At 36.0% G+C, this 27,900-nt stretch overlaps 1 protein-coding gene across 1 annotated transcript; it reads right to left on the bottom strand.

Moving 5' to 3' along the window:
- Positions 1-1,352: 1,352 nt before the first annotated feature.
- Positions 1,353-26,029, bottom strand: cin (Molybdenum cofactor synthesis protein cinnamon). The gene is made up of 12 exons (XM_023174350.2): positions 25,877-26,029; positions 23,065-23,107; positions 20,114-20,302; positions 19,002-19,193; positions 17,434-17,597; positions 15,582-15,860; positions 12,797-12,978; positions 8,978-9,094; positions 5,600-5,758; positions 5,383-5,544; positions 4,943-5,111; positions 1,353-1,624 (listed from the first exon to the last, which is right to left on the bottom strand). The coding sequence occupies exons 2-12, from the start codon at positions 23,096-23,098 to the stop codon at positions 1,418-1,420; spliced, it is 1,854 nt and encodes a 617-aa protein (XP_023030118.2). The 5' UTR covers positions 23,099-23,107; positions 25,877-26,029; the 3' UTR covers positions 1,353-1,417.
- Between the last annotated feature and the right edge of the window lie 1,871 nt (positions 26,030-27,900).

Genomic DNA, 27,900 nt, shown 5'->3' on the forward strand with positions numbered 1-27,900 from the left:
TGATAATCAAAAATTGATGTATTGGCAATTCTCAGAAAGAATTGAATATGTATCAAAAATCGTTAATTTAAGTTTCATCTACCATTGATGAAGAGATTTTCACAATAAAAGTTTTGAAATTTGAAATTCAGAATAGTTCATCTGGTATTTGTCTAATTGACACCTTTGGTCCATTGAATAATTTTCTAGGCGACAATCAGCATAAAACGGATGTGAAAAAAAAATACTCGAATTGATAATCTCAAAATTATTTTCAGTTTCAGTATCCAATATATCTTATAACTGCTGGCGAGACAATTCATTTAAAACTTATCGACCTACATTTATGAAAATCAGTTATAATTAAGATGTGCCAAAAGTACTGTCCGTTTATATGAGGCTACTTTGAACTGTGAGCTTATTCAATTCAATCGAAATAAGCACCATTTGAATCACTGCACTTTTGCCACCATAACGCAAGTTGATTAGTTCCGTCAGCATACAAATTGGTTGCTCGGAATTCAATGAGGTCGATGAAGGCCGTTTTGGCATGATGCTGATTGGCGAAGGTTCTATAGGTGAGGAAATTATCGTAATGCTAGAAAATATGGTAGTCGGTTAACGAGAGATCTAGTGAGAATAGTGGATGGGGCACAACTACGTCGCTCAATTCGTCTAATTTTTGGACGGTGATTAATGAAACGTGCGGACTGGCGTTGTCGTGGAGCAGGATCTGTTGACCAGTGTCAGCTGCTGCTGACACATTTTCTTGGATATTTCATCGATTTCCTCACAGTAGGACTCTGCTGTAATGGTTCGGCCTGGTTGCAGCAAGTTACAGTGAATCGCACCAGCCGCTCACCACCTTGGTCATTTTTGGTGGGTTTTCGCCATTGGGAAGTGCCTGGAAGGCTCATCGGTGTTTAACCACTGACCTAAACGTCTCCTGTTGTCGTAGAGGATCCACTTCTCATCACACTTGACGATCCGATCCAAAAAAGGATCGTTCTGGTTGCGCGAAAGCAAGGAGGAACATATTTAGAAACGTAAAACGTTTCTGTCGATCGTTCACATCCCGAGGCACCCACCTTTCGAGCTTTATGACCTTTCCAAAACCTTTTACACCATTAAAAACCGCATGGGGGCTACACCCAGTTCTTCCGCTATTCCACGCACCGTTTGTGAGTCTTCTCAGAGGCCTCAAATCCTCATCCTAGACCACCGTAGGTCGACTACTTCGGGGCTCATCTACGAGGTTGCAGATTGATAAATTGGTAACCCTAAACTTTCTCTGATGGTTTAGTTCGTTGTCTTACTTAATTGGAGACAAAACTGATGTTTATGATATTGGCGAAGAAATTCAACAAAAGTCATTATGGAAGAAAACATTTATTATAAATCACAACTCAGATCGATACAACTTTCTTATATCAGAGCCTTAACATGATATTTCGTCGAAAAGAAGAACGTTGAAATTTGTCAACTTTTGGTGTGAAATAACTAATGCTAGTCCATTTGCGTCCACTAGGTTATTCAGCCTGCTGCTAATTTGGTTTCCGGTGGATTTCATTACAAAATATCCTGAATCAACTTTTACCTGCACTCTTTGGTATTCTGGCCTTGAATCTCGGTTTATCAGCGACCCCTGCAACAAATAACGTTTATCCTACAAATCAACAAATATATAATTAATAACTTGATTATTGAATAATAATAATATTTATTCATCTATGTTGCATACAAAATATAACATCTTGAAGTAAATAATGGATAAATTGCAAATCCACTGAGGGTTTACCCCGTATGTGGTTGAATTAAGAAAAACGACAAACAAAATAATTCAATAATCTTATACAAATACACTGGAAACATGTTATTGAAATAAATACGAATAATAATAAATGTTGCTCACATGAAAACATTTTGTTAAGTAAAATGTTAATAATATCAGACATACAGTGTGACCCATTTTTAATGGAAACACCCCCCTAAAATTTGAAGTTGTAAATCGATTTCAATAACGGTCTACCTTGGGACAAAATTTGAAATGTTTATTGAAGTTTCAGGGCATACTACGATATTTTTTCTTAGTCGAAAATCGGGATTTTTTATTAGCGATTTTTTTATTGAAAAAATCACTACGCCACTGGATTCAGAGTGCCTCTAAATAGGTGTGACCAAAATTTCATGAAAAAATATTCATTATTAACAAAGTTATGACAACTCAAAAATTCGAAAACTCACACAGCTAACAGTCACAATATATATATATTTTTTTTATGATTTCAACAATAAAGAGCCGCCAGATAAAAAAAAAACAAATAGCGTAATTATTTTTAATGAAAATAACGGAATTACATTCACACAATTCAACTAACAATGAAGCAAAAAAATTTAATAAACGTAACTAATAACTAATTATTGAAATGTTTCGATTCAGTGCAACAATTAATTTCAACTCATATTCTAGCAGCCTCTACTAATCCATCACGTATTTCGATACATGTGTCGTAGCACTTACGAATGTTTCTGATTACGTTCCTTAGTTCTTGAGGGCTAATATCTGCACATACCTGTCGAATTCTTGCACAAAGTTCATTTCTACCTCTTGAGCGGTTTTTGTAAACCTTTTGTGTGAGAAGTCCCCAGAGAAAACAGTCCAAAACTGTGAGGTCTGGAGATCTGGGTGGCCACTTTATAAACGGACTAGCATGTCCTATCCATCGGCTTGGAAAATGTTCGTTAAGCCATTGCCTCACAGCTCTGGCATAATGAACTGAACACCCATCTAACTGGACAATTAAATTTGATCATTCATTGATTGGTAGCTCGTGAAAAGCATCCCAAAACTCTGTGTTTAAAAATTCTAAAAACCTCTGCGCATTAATGTTTTCCTCAAAAAAGAAAGGACCAATAATTCGTTCGTTCAATATCCCACACCAGACGTTGATTTTTTAGGAATACTGGCTTTTACAGTTTATTACCCAGTTAGAATTATTCGCTGCCCAATAGCGACAATTCTGTGATGACACTACTCCATTTGTAGTGAAAGTGGCTTCGTCGGTATATAAAATATTTTTTAGGAAATTTCTATTGTTTCAATATTCCCCTTAGGCCCATAAACAATATTCCAGGCGTCTTGCTTCGTCGCCTTCTTGAAGTGTGTGTAAAAATTTTGGCTTGAAAGATTAATATTCTTCGCCTTGAGACATCTCCGAATAGTTTCTCGTGGAATATTCAAATCTAAAGTGGCATTCCTTATACTGGCATTAGGATTATTTCCGAAATAATCTAAAATGATTTGATCATTCCTGTCATTTTTGTTTCGTCTTTGTGCAGGATTACTAACATCATTTTTGATACTGCACCAGTTTCATTGAATATTTTATTTATTTTATTTACCGTACCGCAGCTAATACGAGGACGATCTGGATGTCTCTCATTAAATACTCTACAAACCTCTCTATTACTTCTAACGTCATCTCCCGAAAGGCGTACAATTTCAATTTTCTCTCTTTCGTTCAATTTTACAGCCATGACACAAAATAATTCGAAGAACTGTAAGGTGAATATTGTTGACAATAGTACACTTAAATCTTTCACAAGTGTCAAACTGTAATATCATTTCCATGGCAACTAAGATTTAAATAGAAATATTAGGTCTTAGTTTTAGTTAATTTGCGTGAAAACTTGAATGTAATTCCGTTATTTTCATTAGAAATATTTACGCAATTTATTTTTTTTTCATCTGGCAGCACTGGCACTTTATTGTTGAAATCATAAAAAAAATATTCTCATAGCTATATCTGTTGATATAGGGTGTTTTTTGTGACTGTTAGCCGTGTGAGTTTTCGAATTTTTGAGTTGTCATAACTTTGTTAAAAATGAATATTTTTTCATGAAATTTTGGTCACACCTGTTTAGAGGCACTCTGAATCTAGTGGCGTAGTAATTTTTTCAATAAAAAATCGCTAATAAAAAGTCCCGATTTTCGACTAAGAAAAAATATCGTAGTATGCCCTGAAACTTCAATAAACATTTCAAATTTTGCCCCAAGGTAGACCTTTTAGTACTTGACATTTCAAAAATAAAATTATTAAAATCGGTTTACAACTTCAAATTTTAGGGGGATGTTTCCATTAAAAATGGGTCACACTGTATAAAACACTAATACTACGGGAATTCAAAGGGATCATGGAAAAAATAAAATGACACGTATATGGTAGAGAAAACTATAGACTACCCTTTTGTAACGTACGTTATACATACAAAGTCATAGACGTAAACAAATACGATTGGTTCCTAATTAAGTATACCGTTAAGTACCGTTAAGTATATACTAATTTATATACCGTACAGTTCCCCCTCATCAGTGGAAATAGGCTAAGACCAAATGGGTTAGACATTGCGTAACGATGACAGGTCGACACAAATCCCAATTCACTGATTTTTCTCCGAAATCTACTTAAAAATGATAAATACTGCCAAATTGAGAATATGTTAAGGCGAGTTCACAGGTGCGACAAAACGTAACGTGTGAATAGAAAAGTCAAGTTGAAGATTGGTTCCACGTCTCATCGAATTCTTGAGGTCGTAGCGACAAGTGTCTTGGGTGTAGACAACAACTTTGATATAGTGTAGCGATCTAGACGGCAGTTGTGTTATAGGGTCCACGTTCAATTTACCTGTTTTCTATTTGTTGTGAAATATTACTATTTAAAATAGTGTGATCAATTACTTCTAGCTACGAAAACAACAGTAGCAGCTATATTTTTAATCATCAATCATATTTAATCAACACAACTAACTTCAACTAAAATTGTTGAAAGGTTGGAAGAAGAGAAGGAACGTTAAAACAGTACATTCAACTTATCGCTGCAGAGTTACATTTTGTCGCACCGTGTAGAAGCGGCTTTATTCTTAACGTGAGTTCTCAGCAACAATAGACTATCAAAAAGCTTACCTGTACATTGATAACAGGAAATTGGTATATAGTGCTCCTTTCCAGATACCTCAATGTCGGTATAACAAACAGTAAACAAGTCACTCCGCAGGATACTGGATTTCCAGGTAAACCGAAGAATTTTTTCAATTTTTCGCCATATACAAATGTCGCAAATGTTGTAGGTTTCCTGGAAATGAATTGAATTTATCAAAAGAGGTTTACTTACAGAGTTATATGTTTCAGTAACATCCAAATTGGTAGCAAATTGCCAAATAACGACTCTTCTCAATAGGAAGACCTAACAGATTGATTCTGATCTGGATTCCTGGTCATACTGGCCTGGAAGGCAAATTGAACACCTGGATGGCAAGAAGATTTAAGGATTTCTGGCAAAATCCTCCAGGATTGTCTCACTCCAAGGCGTTCACCTGATGTTTGAAAACAATTGAACAATTTACCCTGGTTTCATATTGACTCTTCCGAAATGGATCTCAGCACCGAAATCCTCAACAAGGACCCTTTTCAAAACATCAAATTCTCCCATCGAAACCCCGCCACTCGAAATAACGACGTCGTTTTTCGAAAACGCCTCATGAAGAACTGCCTTCACTGATGTCGGGCTAAAAAACCAAAATGTATGAATCGAATTTTTTAGAGATGTGGCAAACAACTCACTCATCCATAACCGTTCCACAATCAACTGGTTCATAATGATATTTCTTCAATAAACTCACGAGAGTGGGTTTATTTGAGTCCCTGATTTGTCCTGGTTTCAACTGATCTCCTGGGGCTTTTACTTCGTTACCTGTTGATAGAACTCCAATGGAAGGTCGCCTTGAAAAAAAAAACACAGATAATTCTATATGATACATTTTGTTTTCTAAAACAATAATGAATACATTCAAATTTTCTTAGGATTTTTTTTTACTCTTATGTAAATACTGTTGTATCTCAAATTGTTTTATTGAATGTATAGACATAGTTACCGGGCAAAAAAGTCAGTGTCACAGGGCAGACATTATTTTTTCGTTATAGATTACCAGTTTTCTTAGTATGATTGAAATAATAAAAACTCTCCAACCCACTTTTATTTTTTTTTAACACAGATATTCGAATGAAACCATAACCAAAAAACAACTGCATTTTTGATCAGATAGTGCTGAGTCGCCCTGTCAAGGATTTCGTTAGTGGTACTAAAACTACAACTAGTAGTCCGCTAATGTAGTCGTAGTCCACTAATGTACTCTCACCTGGAATGCCCACTTGGAAAAAGTTATGCACAAAGCCAAAGTGTCCCTATGGCTAGTGTCGAAAGGTTTGTGGTAAAACTTGGGGTTTAGGTCCCAAACAAGTCCATTGGATTTATGTGATAATTGTCAAGCAATTGCTTGATGGCCGAAGGCTTCACATAAAACGGACCAGGCGTAGCTCATTGGCTTACAGAGATAGGCTTGTCTGGCCATCAGTGGTGCCATCAGTATCACACCGTCAGAGGCCATGGATATACTTCTAGATCTACCTCCTCTCCACATTTTTCTGGAGAGGCTAGATAGACTGCATATAGATTTGTGCACATTGCTAATTGCACAAATCAATTCTATGTTTTTTACCCCTTTTATTTGTAACTAACGTTACTGCAGTTTCGTCCTATATAGACATTTTCAAACTTATACATTAATGTATATACAGGGTGATTCAAAAGTACTTTGACAAACTTCAGGAGGTGATTCCTCACAATATTCTAATATGAATTGTCCGAATAAATAAATGTCCGGAAACGCTTCGTTTCCAAGATACAGGATGTTGAAGTTTATTTTTATTTTCGTTTTTGTCAAATAACTTTTGAAATACTGAACTTAATTAAACGAAACTTGGTAATAGGAGGTTTTTGAGGTGTCGAATTCGAACCTGATGTTCTTATTGCTCTCACTCGTACACGTCTTTTTCTTTTTTAAAGATTCATAACTTTTTTGGGCGTACTTCTAGCACATTTTTCAGTAAAGAAATCGATTCCTCCATCATATCTACGTAAATAAGCTACCCTTGTTACTAGTCGCTGTAAGCAACCGTTTTCTAAATATTTGGACTTGAAAACTTCAAGTCGATTATTTGATAATCGATGCATGTTGAAGTTAATACGAATATTTTGCATTTTTCACAAGAATACTTTGGAAATAAATTTGACGTTTGTGAGTAGTTTTGGTAATTACATTTGCTAGACTCCAATACTACGGTGGAGTCTAGCAAATGTTGTTTGGCCAACCTGTTTCCAAACAGCCAAACAACATTTGTTGTTTGGCAGAAACAGGTAGCTTTAAGAGGGCAGCTGATATTATTGGAAGACCACGAGCAGTCCGAACCCCAGAATTGAAAGAAGCTGTTTTGAACGCTCTCGAGGAGAATCCAGAAACAAGCACAAGAGTAATTGCTGAAGCTGTCAATTCTACTCAGTCCTCAGTTTGGAGAATTATCCACGATCAACAGTTTTATCCATACCATTTTCAAAGGTTACAAGCTCTTTTGCCACGAGACTTTTCCCAACGCATTACTATGTGTCAATGGTTTTGGCTGGAAATCCTCAATATTTAAGATATGTACTCTTCACGGACGAGGCAAACTTCTCCCGAAATGCTATCACAAACTTTCATAACAACCATGTTTGGGCTCTCGAAAATCCGCACGCAGTTAGTGAAAGGCATTATCAGTATCAATTTTCTGTAAATGTATGGGCGGCAATAATTGATATTTACTTGATAGGTCCTTTCTTTCTTCCGCTCCGAATGAATGGCGCAACTTACAGACACTTTCTAGAAAATGAATTGCCGGGACTACTTCAGAATGTACCATTAGAAATTCGTATCCGCATGTGGTTTATGCATGATGGGGATCCGGCCCATTTTAGCGTTGTAGCCAGGGAATTCCTTAACACAGTCTATCCAAATCGATGGATCGGTAGGGGTGTAGAAGAACCTAACCAGGCGTGGGCACCAAGGTCCCCAGATCTAAACCCGATAGATTTTTATTCTTGGGGACATTTGAAGTCACTAGTTTATAAGACTCCAGTAGTGAACGAGGAAGATCTAAGAAACCGAATAGTAGACGCCTGTGAAACAATAAGAAACACACCAATAATTTTTGAGCGGGTACGAGATTCAATGACTAGACGACTGACTGCCTGTATCTTCGCTGAAGGTGGACACTTCCAACAATTTATTTGAATACAATTTAGTTTCGTTTATTTTAGTTTATTCTACATATTCAAAATTTCCTGAAATAAAATGTTGACATTTCTTGCAAATTTTATTAAAACAAATACTGATTATGCACCCTTGATACAAAAATAACTATTTTGCTTAAGGATGTCATAAAGGAACGTACACAACAGTAATGACCTCTTTAAACGAGTAAAACGTCAAATTCAACTCCAAAGCATTCTTGTGAAAAAGGCAAAATATTCGTAATAACTTCAACATGCATCGATTATCAAATAATCGACTTGAAGTTTTCAAGTCCAAATATTTAGAAAACGGTTGCTTACAGCGACTAGTAACAAGGGTAACTTATTTACGTAGATATGATAGAGGAATCGATTTTTTTACTGAAAAATGTGCTAGAAGTACGCCCAAAAAAGTTATGAATCTTTAAAAAAGAAAAAGACGTGTACGAGTGAGAGCAATAAGAACATCAGGTTCAAATTCGACACCTCAAAAACCTCCTATTACCAAGTTTCGTTTAATTAAGTTCAGTATTTCAAAAGTAATTTGAAAAAAAAGAAAATAAAAATAAAACTTCAAAATCCTGTATCTTGGAAACGAAGCGTTTGCGGACATTCATCTATTTGGACAATTCATATTAGAATATTGTGAGGAATCACCTCCTGAAGTTTGTCAAAGTACTTCTGAATCACCCTGTATACATACATATACATTAATGTATAAGTTTGAAAATTTCTTCATAGGAAAGTGTCTTAGTGTGAATATTCAAGTTGCGGTAGGAAATTTTATAATATTAATCTGGTATTTTTGCCCGCGGAAAATGGTAGTATGAACTTACTTGAAAACTTTCACTTCCAATTTTCCCAGCATGGCCATGACACCAACATGAGCCGGGGTGATACGATCACCTTTCTTTAAAACAAGGGAATTGGCCGGTACGTCACTTCCAATTTCTCTAAAAAAAAAGTGAGAAGATCAATATTTCTATATACTTGTACAGACTGGGCCAAATTGGACACTATTAAAGGGAAACTCCTGTTTTCAAACTAGATAAATGAAAACTGATGGCTATATCTGAGCGTCAAATTTTGTGATAAAATTGATGATGAAAACCGCATATAGATATCTCTATCATCGGTTCTTAGTAACAGCATATTTTTCGAAATTGTGCATTTTCGAGTGAATAGCAGCTTATCTTGTGTGGTGAGGCATGAATGGATGACCGATGTGGAAAAAGTATGGATCACGGTAAATCCTACAAAAGCTAATACTAGTAAATTGAACCTGCGCAGTGTTTATATTCCTCCAGGTCCTAACTTCTCCGAATTACTATTTTCTGCTCTGAGATTGCTGACATTATCAATTATAACACCAATGACAACTTCGTTATTTGTGGGGATTTTAATCCTCTGAATATCACATGGCATCCCGACAACGTGAACAAAAATTGTATCCCTTTGAACTTTACTGATGTGAACTGTAATCCTTTCATTAAATCAATATGAGTGACACTGTATATCTGCATTTTCCCTGGTTTATATAAAACATCATATCCCATTTTTCATAACTCTCATACTTCACTGCGAATGTGTTTAAATATTGAACAAAAACCACTAATTGAAGAGCGTCTTTACTGCTATATTGCTCTATTGAAATATGCAGCAATATATAGGGTGTCTCATTAAAAAAATAGTTTTCCATCATCAACTACTGATTTGTCATTGCAAAAAACAAGTTTTTACACTACTTAATTCTACGTAAAATGTGATTCGAAAATGTTTTCATAGTAACGAATAATTTTTGACAGAAAAAAAGTTACATTAACTTTTCAAAAATGTAAATGCACGGTAATAGATATCGATATGAGTTTTTCACCATTAAGTGAAAATTTTCCCTCAGGCACGGCCATCAGTTTTCATCTATCTAGTTTGTTTTTCTGTGTGAAATTGTTCAATTTGGCCCACTCTGTACACTCCCTAAATAAAATATGACTGCAAACTACGGAAATGTGGTAAAGAATTAGTTCAGTGAAGAATTAAAACGAGCAGATATTTTTGTACAGAGTTGATTTTTTGATTGCTTCGTTCGTTTTTTTGGAAGATTGCCACCTTTTTTGTATGAAGATGGAGAAGTAGAAAGTCGAAACCTTTTTTCCCCAAAAGTGAACATATTTGATAATAAACAGATTCCATAATTATTGTATTATATGTAAATGTATATTTACAGTGTGACCCATTTTTAATGGAAACACCCCCCTAAAATTTGAAGTTGTATACCGATTTTAATATTTTTTTTAAATGTCAAGTACTGAAAGGTCTACCTTGGGACAAAATTTGAAATGTTTATTAAAATTTCAGGGCATATTACGATATTTTTTTTAGTCGAAAATCGGGACTTTTTATTAGCGATTTTTTATTGAAAAAATCACTACGCCACTGGATTCAGAGTACATCTAAACAGGTGTGACCAAAATTTCATGAAGTAATATTCATTATTAACAAAGTTATGACAACTCAAAAATTCGAAAACTCACACAGCTAACAGTCACAAAAAACACCCTATATCAACAGATATAGCCATGAGAGTATTTTTTTTATGATTTCAACAATAAAGTGCCGCCAAATGAAAAAAAAATAAATAAATAGCGTAAATGAAAATAATGTAAATACATTCAAGTTTTCACGCAAATTAACTAAAACTAAGACCTAATATTTCTATTTAAATCTTAGTTGCCATGGAAATGATATTACAGTTTGACACTTGTGAAAGATTTAAGTGTACTATTGTCAACAATATTCACCTTAGAGTTCTTCGAATTATTTTGTGTCATGGCTGCAAGATTGAGCGTAAGAGAGAAAATTAAAATTGTACGCCTTTCGGGAGATGACGTTAGAAGTGCTAGAGAGGTTTGTAGACTATTTAATGAGAGACATCCAGATCGTCCTCGTATTAGCTGCGGTACGGTAAATAAAATATTCAATGAAACTGGTGCAGTATCAAAAATGATGTTAAAAAATAATCCTGTACAAAGACGAAACAGGAATGACAGGAATGATCAAATCATTTTAGATTATTTCGGAAATAATCCTAATGCCAGTATAAGGAATGCCACTTTAGATTTGAATATTTCACGAGCAACTATTCGGAGATGTCTCAAGGCGAAGAATATTAAACCTTTCAAGCCAAAATTTTTACACACACTTCAAGAAGGCGACGAAGCAAGACGCTTGGAATATTGTTTATGGGCCCAAGGGGAATATTCAAACAATAGAAATTTCCTAAAAACTATTTTATATACCGACGAAGCCACTTTTACTACAAATGTAGTAGTGTAGTGTAGTAGTGTCATCACAGAATTGTCGCTATTGGGCAGCGGATAATTCTAACTGGGTAATAAACTGTAAAAGCCAGTGTCCCTAAAAAATCAACGTCAGGTGTGGGATATTGAACGAAAGAATTATTGGTCCTTTCTTTTTTGAGAAAAACAATAATGCGCAGAGGTTTCTAGAATTTTTAAACACAGAGTTTTGGGATGCTATTCACGAGCTGCCAATCAATGAACGATCAAATGTAATTGTCCAGTTAGATGAGTGTTCAGTTCATTATGCCCGAGCTGTGAGGCAATGACTTAACGAACATTTTCCAAACCGATGGATAGGCCGTGGTAGTCCACTTATAGAATGGCCACCCAGATCTCCAGACCTCACAGTTTCGGACTTGGGGACTTCTCACACAAAAGGTTTACAAAAACCGCTCAAGAGATAGAAATGAACTCTGTGAAAGAATTCGACAGGTATGTGTAGATATTAGCCCTCAAGAACTAAGGAACGTAATCAGAAACATTCGTAAGCGCTACGACACATGTATCGAAATACGTGGTGGATTAGTAGAGGCTACTAGAATATGAGTTAGAATTAATTGTTGCACTGAATCGAAACATTTCAATAATTGGTTATTAGTTACGTTTATTACATTTTTTTGCTTCATTGTTAGTTGAATCTTGTGAATGTAATTCCGTTATTTTCATTAAAAATATTTACGCTATTTGTTTTTTTTTTCATCTGGCGGCACTTTATTGTTGAAATCATAAAAAAATGATATATTGTGAGTGTTGGCTGTGTGAGTTTTCGAATTTTTAAGTTGTCATAACTTTGTTAATAATGAATATTTTTTCATACAATTTTGGTCACACCTATTCAGAGGCACTCTAAATCCAGTGGCGTAGTGATTTTTTCAATAAAAAAATCGCTAATAAAAAATCCCGATTTTCGACTAAGAAAAATATCGTAGTATGCTCTGAAACTTCAATAAACATTTCAAATTTCGTCCCAAGGTAGACCTTTTCGTAATTGACATTTTGATTGAATTGAATTGAAATCGATTTACAACTTCAAATTTTAGGGGGGTGTTTCCATTAAAAATTGGTCTCACTGTATAATAAGTGAACATTTTGAATTAAATTTATTTCTTATTACTCAAATTGTAATGCGTGGTTTCAATGTATAGTTAGTAGGAAACATATTGTATTCTTTTAGAAATACCCCCAAAATTAGATTTAACTAAAATCTGTTCCGCGCCAATAATATATACCCAAAATATTGAAGAGAAACTCAAAGTGCCGTATCATGTTTCACGTCCCTTTTTGTAAAGAACCCACCTTATATCTTGGCCTGCCTTGGGTAAGCTATTGATGGAAATGATAACCTCACTCTTGTTGTCCGCAGATGTTTCGACAACAGTTGTATCTTCGACTTGAACTACCGCATCAGCACCTGCTGGAACAGCAGCTCCAGTAGAAATCCGAATTGCTTCACCTTCTTTCAGTTCGTCTTTAAATGGCTGCAATGAATTGAGAGAATGGAGCAGTTTCACGATATTATTATTGTCAGATTAACCTCATCGAAGAATTTCACTAGTTCGGACTTCCATTGTCTACTATATAAAATGATTTGAAATCCCTGAAACAAGTAAAAAAGAATAATTAAAAATGAATAGCTGAAAATAACGATTATATTAAGCAAAATAAACCTGAAATGAGATAATAGTGAAATGAAATACAAGTAAAAATGGAACAAATGAATAAATAAAAATAAAGAAATGAAAATAAAAATAAAAATTGGAGAGATTCCCAGTTACGTTAGTTCACGACGTTTCGGTCTAAGCGGAACGTCCTTCTTGTGGATTTTGGGTAGTCCATACAAGTGAGGGGGCTTACTGTGGTGCGGTGTTAGCGATGGTCTTTCCTTGTCCGAAAAATAGACTTGGTGTTTTTTCAAAATCTGGTACAACTTCCTTTCGATTGATGCAGTAGGGTCCCGTACGATCTTTGTGTATCGTCCCTTCTGAAGAACCTCTTCGATCTTCTGTTCGTAGAGAACGGTATCCATCATCACTGTAGCGTTTCCTTTATCTGCAGGTAGGATCTTGATGGTGTTGTCTCTACGTAGGCCGTTCAGAGCTCTACGTTCTTCACTGCTGATGTTAGATGTTGTAACTGGTTCTCGATCCAGCTGTTCTCTAATTTTCCATCAGAACTCTTCTGCCTCGGTCTGGTCCCTTATTGACCAGACCGATCATCAGCTCCAGAGATTCGGCTACTCAAAACTTGTCTAGAATTCCAGGCATTTTGTCGAACTACTAAGGTCAATTGAGATTACACAGGAAGATCAACTAATTAGTTTCGACGTGGAAAGCCTTTACACCAACATTCCGGTCGAAGAAGCACTCCAAATCATACAGAGAAAGCTATCCGAAGACGGGAACCTGAAAGAGAGAACGAATCTACCTATAGAAGTAATTTTGGAATTACTAGGATGCTGTGTACGAAACTGTTATTTCCAACTGAAGGACGAATTCTTTACACAAGATGAGGGACTGCCAATGGGATCGCCACTTTCACCAGTCATAGTCAACATATATATGGAGTGGTTTGAAACAGTGGCCATTGAAGAAGCCCACAAGAAACCTCGAGTCTGGTTGAGATATGTTGACAACACCTTCATAATATGGAACCGTATAGGAATATTGAATTAGAAGCCTTCCTGAAACACATCAACAGCGTGATACCTTCCATCACTTTCACAATGGAGAAGGAAATCCACAACGAATTTCCATTCTTAGACGTTTTGGTGAAGAGGACCGACACTAAGTGGGAAACAACTGTATACCGAAAACCCACTTATACGGGACAGTATCTGAACCACGAATCCAACCATAATGAATCGACTAAAAGAGGAATCATCAAGACCCTATTAGACCGTGCTTTTGGGCTCTGTAATACGAAGGAAGGTCTCGAGAAGGAATTAGACATCATCAAAAATGATCTTCAACGGAATGGCTACTCCAAAGCGATGATAGAAAAGACTTTGGCTAAAAGACAGCAGGAGCTTCGCAAGGAAGGGAAGTCGTCACAACCAGTGCTTGCACTTACCTACATCAGAGGATTATCGGAGAGGATAAGAAGAATTGGTTCCAAGTACAACATCAGAACCTGCTTCAGATCCGGTAACACTATCCGTAGCAGCCTCACGAAAACCAGGCCACCAATCGCAGACTGCGATTCCAAAAATTGCATTCACCGGATACGCTGTGAGTGCGGAAAATCCTATATCGGTGAAACTAAGAGGCCATTGAATATTCGCATTGCCGAGCACAAGAAACACACATAGCGAGGGGAAACCAGCAAATCAGGAATAGCAGACCATGTTTGGACCCATCAACAGAACATCGAGTGGTCCCAAGCTGAGATCTTGCTCAGAGAGGAACATTGGTTAAGGAGAAAATTCAAGGAAGCCGCATACATGTTGTCCAACAACGTATTCAGCCAAGCCAGCGTAGAAATACGCAACATATGGAAACCCATCATCAAGCGAAAAATGGCCAATTCCCGCCAAAACGGTCATCTCCCACGGAACCAGTGAAGCGGAAAATGGAAAGCGGGGATAAGTGAAAGTACTCAAACGACCTATAAATAGTCATCTCTCGGAGGAATCAGTTCAGTCATCACCCGAAGACGATTGTAGATACTAACAATCGAAACGTCGTGAACTAACGTGACTTGGAATCTCTCCACTTTTTATTTCTATTTTCTTTTTTCATTTCTTTATTTTTATTTATTCAATTGTTTTATTTTTACTTGTATTTTATTTCACTATTATTTCATTTCAGGTTCATTTTGCTTAATATAAATGTCATTTTCAGCTATTCATTTTAATTCTTCTTTTTTAGTTGTTTCAGGGATTTCAAATCATTTTATATAGTAGACAATGGAAGTCCGAACTAGTGAAATTCATCATGAAGCATTGTCAATTACCTCATCGAACTTGAAATTAGAAGCAAAACAGTGGAATCAGTTGGAGAATTTCGAAAATTCATCAATAAATATACTGTAAGTGTATTTTTATAGATTCTTGGTCACGACTTATTCAAGTTCAGGATTTTACCTCATCTCCTGCAGCGGCAACTTCCTTAACATATCGATTTCCACAACCATCGGATGACCTCACAGCGTAACCATCTTTGATAGAAGCACGAAATGCTGGCACCGGTTCTTCAGCAAAAACGTCCTCCGCCAAAACTCTGTGAAGTGCGTTTTCAAAGTGAACCGCCTCCGTTTCTAGCGTTGGGGAACATTCCTTCAGAATTACTTCATTGGCTTCATCTACTTCAAGCATTGGGTAGGGAGATGTCCGACTTCTTGTCGCTACGCTGTCCATTTTTACCTTCGGAAATGAAATACGTGAATTTTGATTCCACAGAAATATTTCAATAGTCATCAATTAATCGATATGTAGCTGTTATATGCCCATGCTGACCTCAACAATTCACCCTCTTCCCCCGGAGGACCTGTTTCGGCACATATGCAATTCTAGGAGAATGTCACGGTCAAATGTGGCGCAGTCGGTAAGATGCATCAATACTATTGAAACACAAAATTCCTATGCCTCAGTGGTGTATGCTAATCCTTCATAGGAAACAGAACCAATAACACCAAGGCATTGAACCACAGCAAGACGGTCTCTTCAGCGATCAAAGAATGCATGCACGTTAACTTCGCTGGAGTAATGTTAACGAAGCCGGATTTTATTGTCTTTGGACAAGTTCGAGATGACTTGCTCAAGATTAAGCTACACCTATCAAGTTCTCGGAGAATGCCACACGCTACAGTTACACAATGGTTACAAGTATGTAACTGATGGCATTAACTCATTTTATTTATTACTGTATCTCAATGGATAATCACATCACCTCCACTCCTTATTTCACCTTATTTGATACTTTTCAGCTCAGTGATCAAAATTTTTTCCTTTAAGAATGGTTAAATCATAGATGTGGAAGTGAAATCTTATATCGTAACTCTTTCATATAATAAGACTGGAATACAAACTGAATAGGAAAACGTTTTTTTATATAATTCAACTAGCTTTTACATTCGTGAAAGTAAATGAAGAATTTGTTTTTCAAACTTGGAAAGGTATTAAGTCTAAGTGTGATAACCTCAATATTACTCTAATAATACTATGCTGCCCCTGTATTGTGCCACATATAACGTATATAATTACCTCTTGTATACAAAACTCGTTCAGTTTCGATTCATGCTTTTCTTTCTAAAGTGCTCGAAATAGCCATTGAGTCTCGAATAGTACTATTTATCAACTCGATAAATTATCTAAAAGCGAAACAATCACGTTTTCAGCCAGGCTACAGCTGTAGCTCTGCACTGACTGATGTGTCAGATGATGTTCTGAGGGGAATGAACGAAAGTAAGGCAACGATCCTGGTACTCCTAGACTACACAAAAGCGTACGATATGTTGTGCGAGCTTGCGATTTGATAAAATCATTCCTAAGAACAAATTACAGCGAGTAGTGTATAAAAATGAGACATCGACGGCTATTACTGTCACCAGTATAGCACCTCAAAGTAGTATTTTGGGTCCATTATTTAATGCAATTCATACTACACAGTTCGTAAAGTCATTAACTCGTTGCAAGTATCATCTATACGCAGACGACACGCAGCTATAATTTTCCTTTAACCTATCAGATACTGCAGCAGCAGAATATTCCTAAGATCTGCTAAATCTTTTTGAAATATCAAATGAACATTATACTTTTTTGTAATGATATAATCAGAGAAGAATTGCAGGCATCGTTGAACATTAGTGTGGCTAATGAGATTATTTCTTTCAGAACATAAACTCAAAGTATCCTATGTTACTTCTAATAACCCAAGAATATGTGTACAAAATTTCATGATGATCGGTTGAGTAGTTTTGAAATTGTTAAAACCTACCTTGCTCGGACTAATAGAATCCTTTTCAATCTTCTTATCTCGATCTTCGGGACGTTTATTCTGCATATAACTATGTACAGCTTTGATGTTTTCATCAAACGATTTGAGAAGATCAACTGCATGTGGAATCCCTCTCTTTATGAATCCCAGGCATTCCACAGCTCCTACAAATGGAATATAAATATCAAGTTTTAATGAAACTCAATTAGGCTACTCACACACTCGCAACTTTTTAATCTCGATGATTAATTCTAGTAGGTTGAATTTCGCTCGCTGTTTTATATTCATTCAGTCATTAGAATGAGGCTTATAGAAGGAAACTTTTATAAATTGATTTACAGCTTGGAAAATATCCAATCAATTTTTTAAATTATTTTCGCATGAATGAGAAAAGTTTTGGCAAACTTTATTAATATTTTTGTCTGAATATTCGTGTACTTTTATGTAATACAATGCGGATCGTAATTTAACTGCTTCGACAAATACTTTGGTGTCTAGAGACATGGCTATGTTCGCTGAAATTGCTTCTGAAAATTCAAATCAATTTCTATTTTGTCTCCTTCAGTTTGGGTTCAACTGAAATTTTTCATTAATTTTAACCTCAGATCATTTTTATTCGGCAGCGGAGTAATAAAAATGAGTAATTTTCAAGTTGTCGCTCCACAGGTGGACCTACGTAATCGGGTCGGTTGAAAAGTGAAACATTTTTTTTACTATTTTCAAGTAGACATTTGAAACGAAATACTATTTGAGGAGTCCTTTTAAAATTGTGAATTGATGTATTTTACATGCATATTTTTACATAATTCATAAGAATTCATATCTACTCAACTGTTGACTAATCTGTTACTTGGATTGAATGTGATGGTGATCCGTAACTACATGAGGGGAACATTTTCAACATGTATCACAAGAATGAAAGCAAGCACAACAGTAGAGGAGCAAGGCCGGTACGAGACCCTTTTCAAGGTCGCACGTCGTTGGTAAGTGTTTCAGAGAGATACTTTAGTGAGTGGGAGTGAGAAACGTGTGACGTAATCGATGCAGAGGAGGATGAAATGAGTATCGGAGAGATTCAAAGATAAGAGCGTGGACTTGGGCTCTCTTGGGATTCCGCCTCACCCCACTGGCCTCCTCAAGGTTATTATTTGAGTACTTTCCAATTTTAATGGTTTTACCGAGATTCGGATAGTATATTTCAATGAACATCATTGAGTTGATTCATTAGATGATTTGCTTTATCATTTTTGGAATGTGAACCCGTAATCTTTGGCAAATTGAATTCTAAGAAATCAATGATGAATTGCAAATAGTTAAACGCTGTTTATTTAAGTAACCTCGGTAACTTTTTCTGCAGTGCATTGAGTCTTTCTTGCTAAAGAAATATATCGGAGGTATTTATTTATTTATTCTTGACTTGAATGATTTCAATTATAAAAACAAAATAGATCATTACTGGGTCACATAATTCAGCAAGAAACTATGGAAGACCTTCTATTTCTGTTTCATTAAATCTAGTTTCTTACTTTGACTAAATTATCATCTTCCATATAAGTCAATTGTCTCACCTTTCTCACTGCCGGGTAAATTAACAATGAGGGTCCTTTTCCGGATTCCACATACCGCACGAGAAAGCATGGCCATCTCGGTAGTTTGGAGGCTTCTGGATATCATAGTATACGCCAAACCAGGAGCTTCTTTTTGAATGACCTGACGTGTTGCTTCTGGAGTGACATCTCTTTCTGCAAAACCTGTACCTCCTAAACGTAGATAATGAATTTTCTCGTCAATAGACCTTTACACTTTCCGAAAAAAAAATGATGAAATCAGTATTATTCGCTAGTTCTATAAGGAAATTGTAGCTCGGTCACGCTGGAATCCGATTTGAAAAAAATATACTTTTTTTTAGCCTACTTTGCCTACAAATGATACTAATAAATGTAGTAATGTTCATTTTTTTCGTAGTTTTATCGGTTACTGAGATATTATTCCAACTACGAAGGACGAGTAATAATGTGCCAAAAAGTTCTGAAATAGGTTCTAAATGGAGTGTAGTTTATTGTAGTAACAACACAATATCAATTTATTTTATATTCTTTTGAAGTATAGCAAAAAAACTACGATAACAAGACTCAAATTATAAAATAACAAGTGTCCTCAAACTACAAACGATGTTGATAGTCATCATCGTTTCTTGCAGATTGGAGTACAAACGATGGGGTTGATTGTAGCTGAAATTAGATGTTTGTAGTTACCATTAAATACGTCAAAAATGAATTAAACATAAACGAGTTGGTGTTTTTCAACTAAACTAACCTAACATAACCTATCTTAACCAACATATGTAACCTGAAATCCGTTAATTTGGAAAAAATCATCTACCTTCAACATCTAACCTGACTTCCGAATTCGAAAACGAACTCATGTTAGATGTTCAGGATTAAGAATTATTTCCAACATACTATCATGAGTCCTGAAAGTCAACATAACCCATGCCATCGCATCTGTCAAATTCAGCTTGATTTATGTACAGGAATCATAGAAAATTGGACGTTTCGGATACTCTCCGCCCAGAGAAGCCTGACCCCAAATGCACGGACTTACCAACAGAAGCCAACCGCACATCTGTGATTTGGGCAAAAACCACAGAGGTGCGCCAAGCAATAAAAAGGTACTATACCTGTAGTTAAGATGACGTCACAGATTCCGTTGTCTGCCCAAGTCTCCAGATAGTTTTTGATTTTCTCTAGTTCATCTTCTACCAAAGCTGTTTCGACCACTTTACATGATGGAAAGATTTCAGAAACTTCTTTTTTCAGCCTGGGTCCAGAAGTATCAACTTTCGTACCGTTGAAGCAGGTGTCGCTTACTTTAATGAAAAATGAAAATTAAATCAATTTACGAAATACTGGAATTATATCTACTAGAAAATATGAAGTCTGGAAATAATAATCTCCCTCAATTACCTGAACCGTAGGTTCTGGTAACTTTTGGTAAATGCCGGAAAACAATTACTTCCGAAATATTTATTTTCTAGTACGTACGTAGTACGTAGTACGAAGGCGAAGTTTTCGACCTCAAGATACAGATGGCACCACTCGTAAATGAAAGCAAGTGAATTCCGTTGTTCATCTATTGACAGTTACTCCCCAAAGTTTCAGCCATTTCGGAGTATCACTGACCCCAGTGTTTTTTCTTCTGTTTAAAATCTGTTTTTCCGTTAATCAACTGTCGCCCCCCATATGAACGACAACTCTCAGAAGTTGAGAAACTTGTGCGAGCTGAGGACTAACAAGGTCTTACCTTTTAACGTGTGATTCCTGACATTCCTTCTGAATGACAGCTTCAAAAACCGTTTGGTGTTATCTGTCCATCCTGTATAGTATTTGATATAACACTTATTGAGCATGCTCAGAAAAAAGTGGCAAAATATTTCAAATTACAGACTTTGTATGTGGAACAATACAAAGATCATTAGTTCTCTAACTCACCCAGTATAGATCAAATATACAGATATTTCAGGTGATCCTTGGCAGAATGAAATGAACATTAGTGTAGAACAGAAATCAATTATGTTTCGTGTCATTTATTTCGAGTAGATAATGTTTCAATCACGTCAATTAAGATCTAATTTGAATAATCAAGTGCTTGACCCAGAGTGATCAAAGGACAATAAAATTATATTGATCGTTAAATCATTGAGAACATGTCATTACATCATATTATATAAATGATGTTTAATTTTGAAATTAAAGATTTCTCGTACTTGGTTCATAAACTGATTATATTAACAATAATTGATTAAAGAGGTTCTGTCTGATGCATGGTGTCCGCCAAATGTATTCATAACCGGATAGAATGATGAGTAGTATATATCATGAAATATATAACTATCTAGTTCGTTGGGAAACAAAAGCTTTTGACTTTGAATACTTATCCATCTGCATACATAAATGGTGGGAAATTTTCAAAAAAAGGAATGAAAAACCATCAACAGCGACTATTACATATCGTTATTGGAGCATATGAAGGACAAAATCGGCCATATTTGGGAAAAAAAGTTAGTGGTTTTTCATCGAAATGCACCGTCACGAATCAACGATGGCAAAATTGCAAGAATTGTGCTCCAGTTCTGGCCCCCGGCGTATATAATTTCATTCTAGAATGGCTGACATCAAGAAGCATCATTAGGTTTCTATAACATGAACACCATTGCATGAAATTGTCCATATTGAAATACAAGAGCAATTATCGTCTGTGATAGCGGGTGATTTTCTGACCTATTGGGTTTAAAACCGAAAAGCACACAGAAAATTTGCGAAAGTGAATGAGATATTTAGTTGGGCGATGAATGAAAGCCCGCTATTTACTTTTTTAAGATTATTTCATGTTAATATTTCCCGCAGCTACGCCCTAGGTGGTCCATCCGAGAGCTGAAATTTTGATATACTTTTTCCAGCATTTCGGCAGGTATCTCACCAATGGTAGCTGTAATGTTGCCTTCCAGTGCTGGAATTGTAGGTGGCTTCTTCCTGCACGCGAGAGATTTCACGCATCCCCACAAAAAATAGTCCAGTGGGGTCAGATCGCATGATCATGGCGGCGAATGGACTGCTCCAAAACGAGAGATTAATGGATCACCTAACTCTCCTCTCAATAGGTTCACGGTACCGTGTGCGGTGTGGCATGTGGCGCCATCTTGTTGAAACCACATGTCAACCAAGTCCCATTCTTCCATTTCGGTAATCATCGCACGGTATCTTGTGATGATTCTATAAGAAGTGCGGTCCAATGATGCAGCCAGCCTACAAACCGCACCAAACAGAATGCATTGACAGCTCTTGAATTGCATATAGCTGCTCTCCGCACCAAATTCGGTACCCATTGAGTCAATGGTGCAAATTTTCGATAGGAAAGTGGATCTTTATCCAACTTTCCTAAGGCCTATTCACCAAACAAACTACATTGTGGTACGTCATCTGGCTTCAGTTTTTGCAGCACTGTATTTGGTATGGTTTCATGCGGAAGTCTTCAGGTAAAATCTTCCACACAAGCCCATTTGTTGACAACGGCGACGAAATGACATCTTCATCTTCCTTGACACTGACATCGATATTCTCCTCGGTATGCACTATCCGCCTACGAATTGGTATATTAATGTCCAACGGTGAAACTGGTATGAAATTTGGTCACAACAGCTTGAATAGTCTGTTTGGTGGTTCGATTATGACGGCCATAAAATGAGTGTATTGTTGAAGAAAAGTCATTTTTCATTTATCAATTAGCCATAGTCTGATCAGGATTTTTTCAGCCCACTCGAAATTTATGTCTGTACATACTGAATGTAACATCATCGATCAAACAAGTTAGTGTAGGTTGCTAAATTGGTGTTCATCTGGAATCAAGCAGGTTTTTAAAGAAGTTCTCATGTGTAAGAATCTGTCGCCGCTTTTGTCAAACAGAATCTCAATCAAGATTTTCACCCTATGCATATCGGTGACAGACCTTGTCATTTATGGATCAACATATACTGTCGAAAAACTTTCTGTTACAAAATATTTGGCATATAACTAGATACTATTTACATTATTTCGAAAAACTTATTTCCTAGGTCTCAAAATGAGAACTCACCTGTGATTATTCCGAATCTTATAGCCTCGGTCATTTTAAAATACTGAAAAAGAAAATTTACTCTCTAAAATATAATTGACATTTTTTGAATGAATAAAGTAATAGGCTGTTTTAAAAGTTTTGTCCGTTTTAATGAGTCTACTTTAAATTGTTATATCTCAGTGAATTATTATTCAATTTAATCGAGGTAAGCCACATTTATATCAGTATACTTTTGGTAATGTAAAACAAGTCGATTATTCTGTCAGAATAAAAATTGGGTGTTCGAGAACCAGTGTGAAGTCAGCCATGGGTTTCAGCCACGAATTGGGGGAATTTACAATTAACGGAAAGGAGTGCGCCAAGCCATCATTCGTCGTTAAAATTCATTGCTAACCATGAAAAGTTGTCTTTTATAACAATTATTTCATGGCCAGCCATGGAAATTTTCACATGAAACGATAGTTTTCAACGCTTTCAATAATACCTTTACAGTCCTCGGTTCTGTCGCGGAAAAAAACATTCCCTGTAACTTCTTACATCATTTTGATTGGAAAAATCATATATTTTGAAAAATTTGTGCTGCTGAGAATATTTTCATATAAAACGAAGGTATCCGGCGTATTCTATGATACCTATATGGTCTTCGATTTTGTCGCGGAAAAATACACCCCCTGCAACCCCTTCAATCATTTTAATAAAAAAAATCATATCTTCTGAAAAATGTGTGCGGCTGGGGTTATTTTCACATAAAACGAAAGTATTCGGCGTAATATATGATACCTATGTGGTCTTCAATTTTGTCGCGGAAAAATACACCCCCTGCAACCCCTTCAATCATTTTAATAAAAAAAATCATATCTTTTGGAAAATTTGTGCTGCTGGGGTTATTTTCACATAAAACGAAAGTATTCGGCGCATTCTATGATACCTATGTGGCCTTCGATTTTGTCGCGGAAAAATACACCCCCTGCAGCCCCTTCAATCATTTTAATAAAAAAAATCATATCTTTTGAAAAATTTGTGCCGCTGGGTTATTTTCACATAAAACGAAAGTATTCGGCGTATTCTATGATACCTATGCACAGGGGGTGTATATTTTCGCGACAAAATCGAGGATCATATAGGTATCATAGAATACGCCGAATACTTTCGTTTTATGTGAAAATTTCCATGGCTGGCCATGAAATTATTGTTATAAAAGACAGCTTTTCATGACTAGCAATGAATTTTAACGACCAATGGTGGCTTGGTGCACTTCTTGCCGTTAATGGTAAATTCCTCCAATTCGCAGCTGAAACCCATGGCTGCCTTCACACTGGTTGCTCGGGATTTGTCTGGTCCTGATTGGCGAAGGTTCTAGCGATGAGACAGTCATCGAAGTGCTTGAAAAGATGAAAGTCAGTTAGCGAGAGTTCTGGGAAGTATGGTGGGTGATGCAGAACCCGTTCAATTTTCGGACGGTGAAACGTACAGACGGCCGTTGTCGTGGAGCAGAATCGGAACTTTTCTGTTGACCAATGCCGGCTGCTAACGCAATTTTCGATACCTTTCGTCGATTTTCTCATAATGGCTTAGTTGCAGAGAGTTATAGTGAATCGCACCAGGGTTTTCGCCTTTGGGAAGTGCCTTGCTGGCTCATCCGTGTCCAATCACTGTCCTGAACATCTTCTGTTGTCATAAGGGATCCACTTTTTATCACACGTGTCGATCCGTTCTAAAAAATGATCGTTTATGTTGTGCAAAAGCAGAGAAGAGCAAACCTCAAAACGTGAAATGTCTGTCGATAGTTTGAATGCTGTGGCATTTACCTTTCGAACTTTTTGACCTTTACAATGAATGAAAGAAGGTCCACAAGGTGGTTCAGCCTAGAAACACTGATGAGACATTTGCAGATCAAAATGACGCTGTCTGGTACTTTTTTCACAATAATACTAGTATTTTCCATTCGTTATTGTTTCCAGGTTATTTAAAAAAAAGATTTTTAACTTTTTAGTTCGATGTTCTTTGAAAGCGTGTTTTTTAGTTTTTTAAACTATATTTGTTTTGTCTCTATTCATTGTACTACAATGAAACTTTGATCTTCCTCTTGAAAATGATCAGGTGGTGATCGAAACACGTGTCGAGGTGTTTAAATAACGGTTTGGTGTTGGCAAAAACTCCAGTAACATTCATTGAGATATTGAAGTTTGAGGTAGGCTTATAAAAACGGAAAAAACTCTAGAAACAACCTATGATATGATTGTAAAACCTGCTGGGTTTTACAATCATATAATAATATCAATTGAGCGAATTAACCGTTTTGACATCAGCTTTGATAAGCAGTCTTATTTGTTTTACTTATCTCAAAGGTGAACTCAGTTGTGAGACGCATTAATTAATAGTAAATGTCGTGTTTGAAACCATAACCCTTCAATTAAACAATGGATAAGTCTGACGTCAACTATAATTAAATGGTTTTGGAGAAAGATGATTCTCATTGGAATTCTTCCTTGAGTCCTGAAATCATAAAGGAAATCCAGGAGATTTTGCAGAGCCAAAACCGTTACCTCGCAATCCTTCTTATATCAGTGTAGATCTGACAACACCGTCAAAGATCAGTGACATATTTGATAATTCATATTTATATTACACAAGTGTAGGGTCATGACCGTGGTTCTAACGTAAAAGTATAGAATCACTCTGGATAATCAACCGACTTCCTTTTTGCATTTCACACCATTATTCATTCATCAATTACGTGCATATCTATACCGGTATGTGGAGGTTGTGAAATAATTGATAGACACTTAACCTCCATTGAACTGAATTTATTAAAATTATTTGTACTGACCTGAGTAGGATGAAAAGTTGACTCGGTAATGGGACACTTGACTAGAACGAAATGATATGAATATGATGAAAGTAAACACTGGAGTGAAGAACGATGCAATAAATATGATACGAATACATCCGACGTAGCGCGACGTTGCCGATTCGTTTTTCGGAAATTTTCAGAGAAATCTCAAACCCGATTATTTTTTTAATGCGTATGACGAACTTACAGAAGCACTTCTCACACATGTAGGCGGACAATTATAATAGTAATAATTGATTCGCACTAAATAACTTTACGAAACTAGACTAGACTGTGATCTATTCATACACACGCTTGAAAATCATATGTATAAAATCAATGCAAATAAAAGGAAGATCCATATAGCTGAAGGGCAAAAATGAGAAGGAAAATCCACAAAAACCTAGAGTGTGTCCATGGTAGGGGTGAACCACATGAAGAAATAGTATATAATCTCATAAGAGCGTCTCTAATCTTGCGAACAGGAAAAAGTCGCAGGGGGCAAAATCTGGTGAGTACGGTGGCTGATGCATGATTACGAACAAGCAATGAAGAGTGAGCAGGTGCATTAACGTGATGCAAAAGCCATGGATTGTTTTATCACAATACTGGACGTTTCTTCGTATTCTCGATCTTCTGTGAAAAGCTTGTATAACTTGTGAGCAATTTTCTGACCCAGAGTACAATAACCGTATGCCCCTGTCAAAATTTCATTTGTTTTCGAGCACTCAATTCCATTTTTTAATTGTGTAATTCGAATCGAGGTAAGTTACAAACATAATTTTATATTATTTTCCAAATAAATTTGAATTGACAATATTTTTCACCTGCAGCGGTTTGGCTTGAGGCTCATATAGTTGGAGATTTTTCTCTAATGGTTTCGTTTATTAAGGGTAGTTTGATTTTCATACTTCTTGTATCATACACGTGGGTGATTTTTATCTAGATTGTGGTTCATCATCTTCTTTTGAATACTACTGTTGATGAAAGAAAGCTGTTGATGAAAGTAGGTCAGATTTTTCTGTTCTCATATAGAGTTTGTCTGAAGGTTGAGTAATTTTTTTTAATATCAATTTCATAAGCCTTCTTGCCGTAACAATGAGCTCATTCATATTGGTTTTTTCGCACGATCCACATACAACAATACAATCCCACTTTAGGAGGAGGAGTAACGCCTTCAAGGATAAATAAGGAGGTATTCCAAAAAAAAACTGTTTTGAAATATGTTTTTCCATTAATCAGCTATCTCTCAAAAGTCGAAACTTGTAGTAGCAAAGGATTAACGACGTCTTACCTTCTAACGTGTGATTCTTAACATTGAACTTCAAAGTATCATCTGACTCCTGTGTGGCAACACTAGTGAAAATTAGGGCGATTATCACCAACTATTCTCTTTCAAATTCCATGAACTTCTGTGGGAAAAGAGAATGTCGAAAAGTAGCTATTCTTACTACAAGAATGCTTCGGTAGCCTTAAGGAACGAGATGATCTGAATTCAGGTATAATAGTTATTATTGACTAGTTATGACGATAATCAATTCTCACAAACATTTTTCATTTCTAGACTCGTTTTACTAACACCGTAGTTTCCTCGGTAGGAGGCATCTACTGGATAAATAGATGATCAATAATCAACGGCCAAAATATTTTTATCATGAATTTCCAGTTAATAATGCATTAGTTGACTAACAATTTTTTTCTACTCAAGCAGGAACATTGCAAGTGCGATAATTGGTAAATAACATATCTGTGATTATTTTTGTTTTTTGGAGCTATTTTTGAAAAGGTCTCAGAATAGATCTCCATCGAAAATATAATCTGATACGTAAGTGTTTTCATCGTTTCCTAATTAGTTCATGAGTAATAATAAGTCTAAACACAAAAATAAACAAGTGAAAATGATGGAGTGAAGGAGAACAAAATTTTTAGAATTTGAAATGAAATATAAATAAATTGTTTTTCCTCAAAATATAATACAGGGTTGTTTCTGTTACATTGTGTAGAAATTGGAAAAAATATAC

This window comes from Leptinotarsa decemlineata, unplaced genomic scaffold, assembly GCF_025532065.1.
Source record: "Leptinotarsa decemlineata unplaced genomic scaffold, Ldec_3_MD MMD2_tig00026336_RagTag_RagTag, whole genome shotgun sequence".
Taxonomy (NCBI): Eukaryota; Metazoa; Arthropoda; class Insecta; order Coleoptera; family Chrysomelidae; genus Leptinotarsa; species Leptinotarsa decemlineata.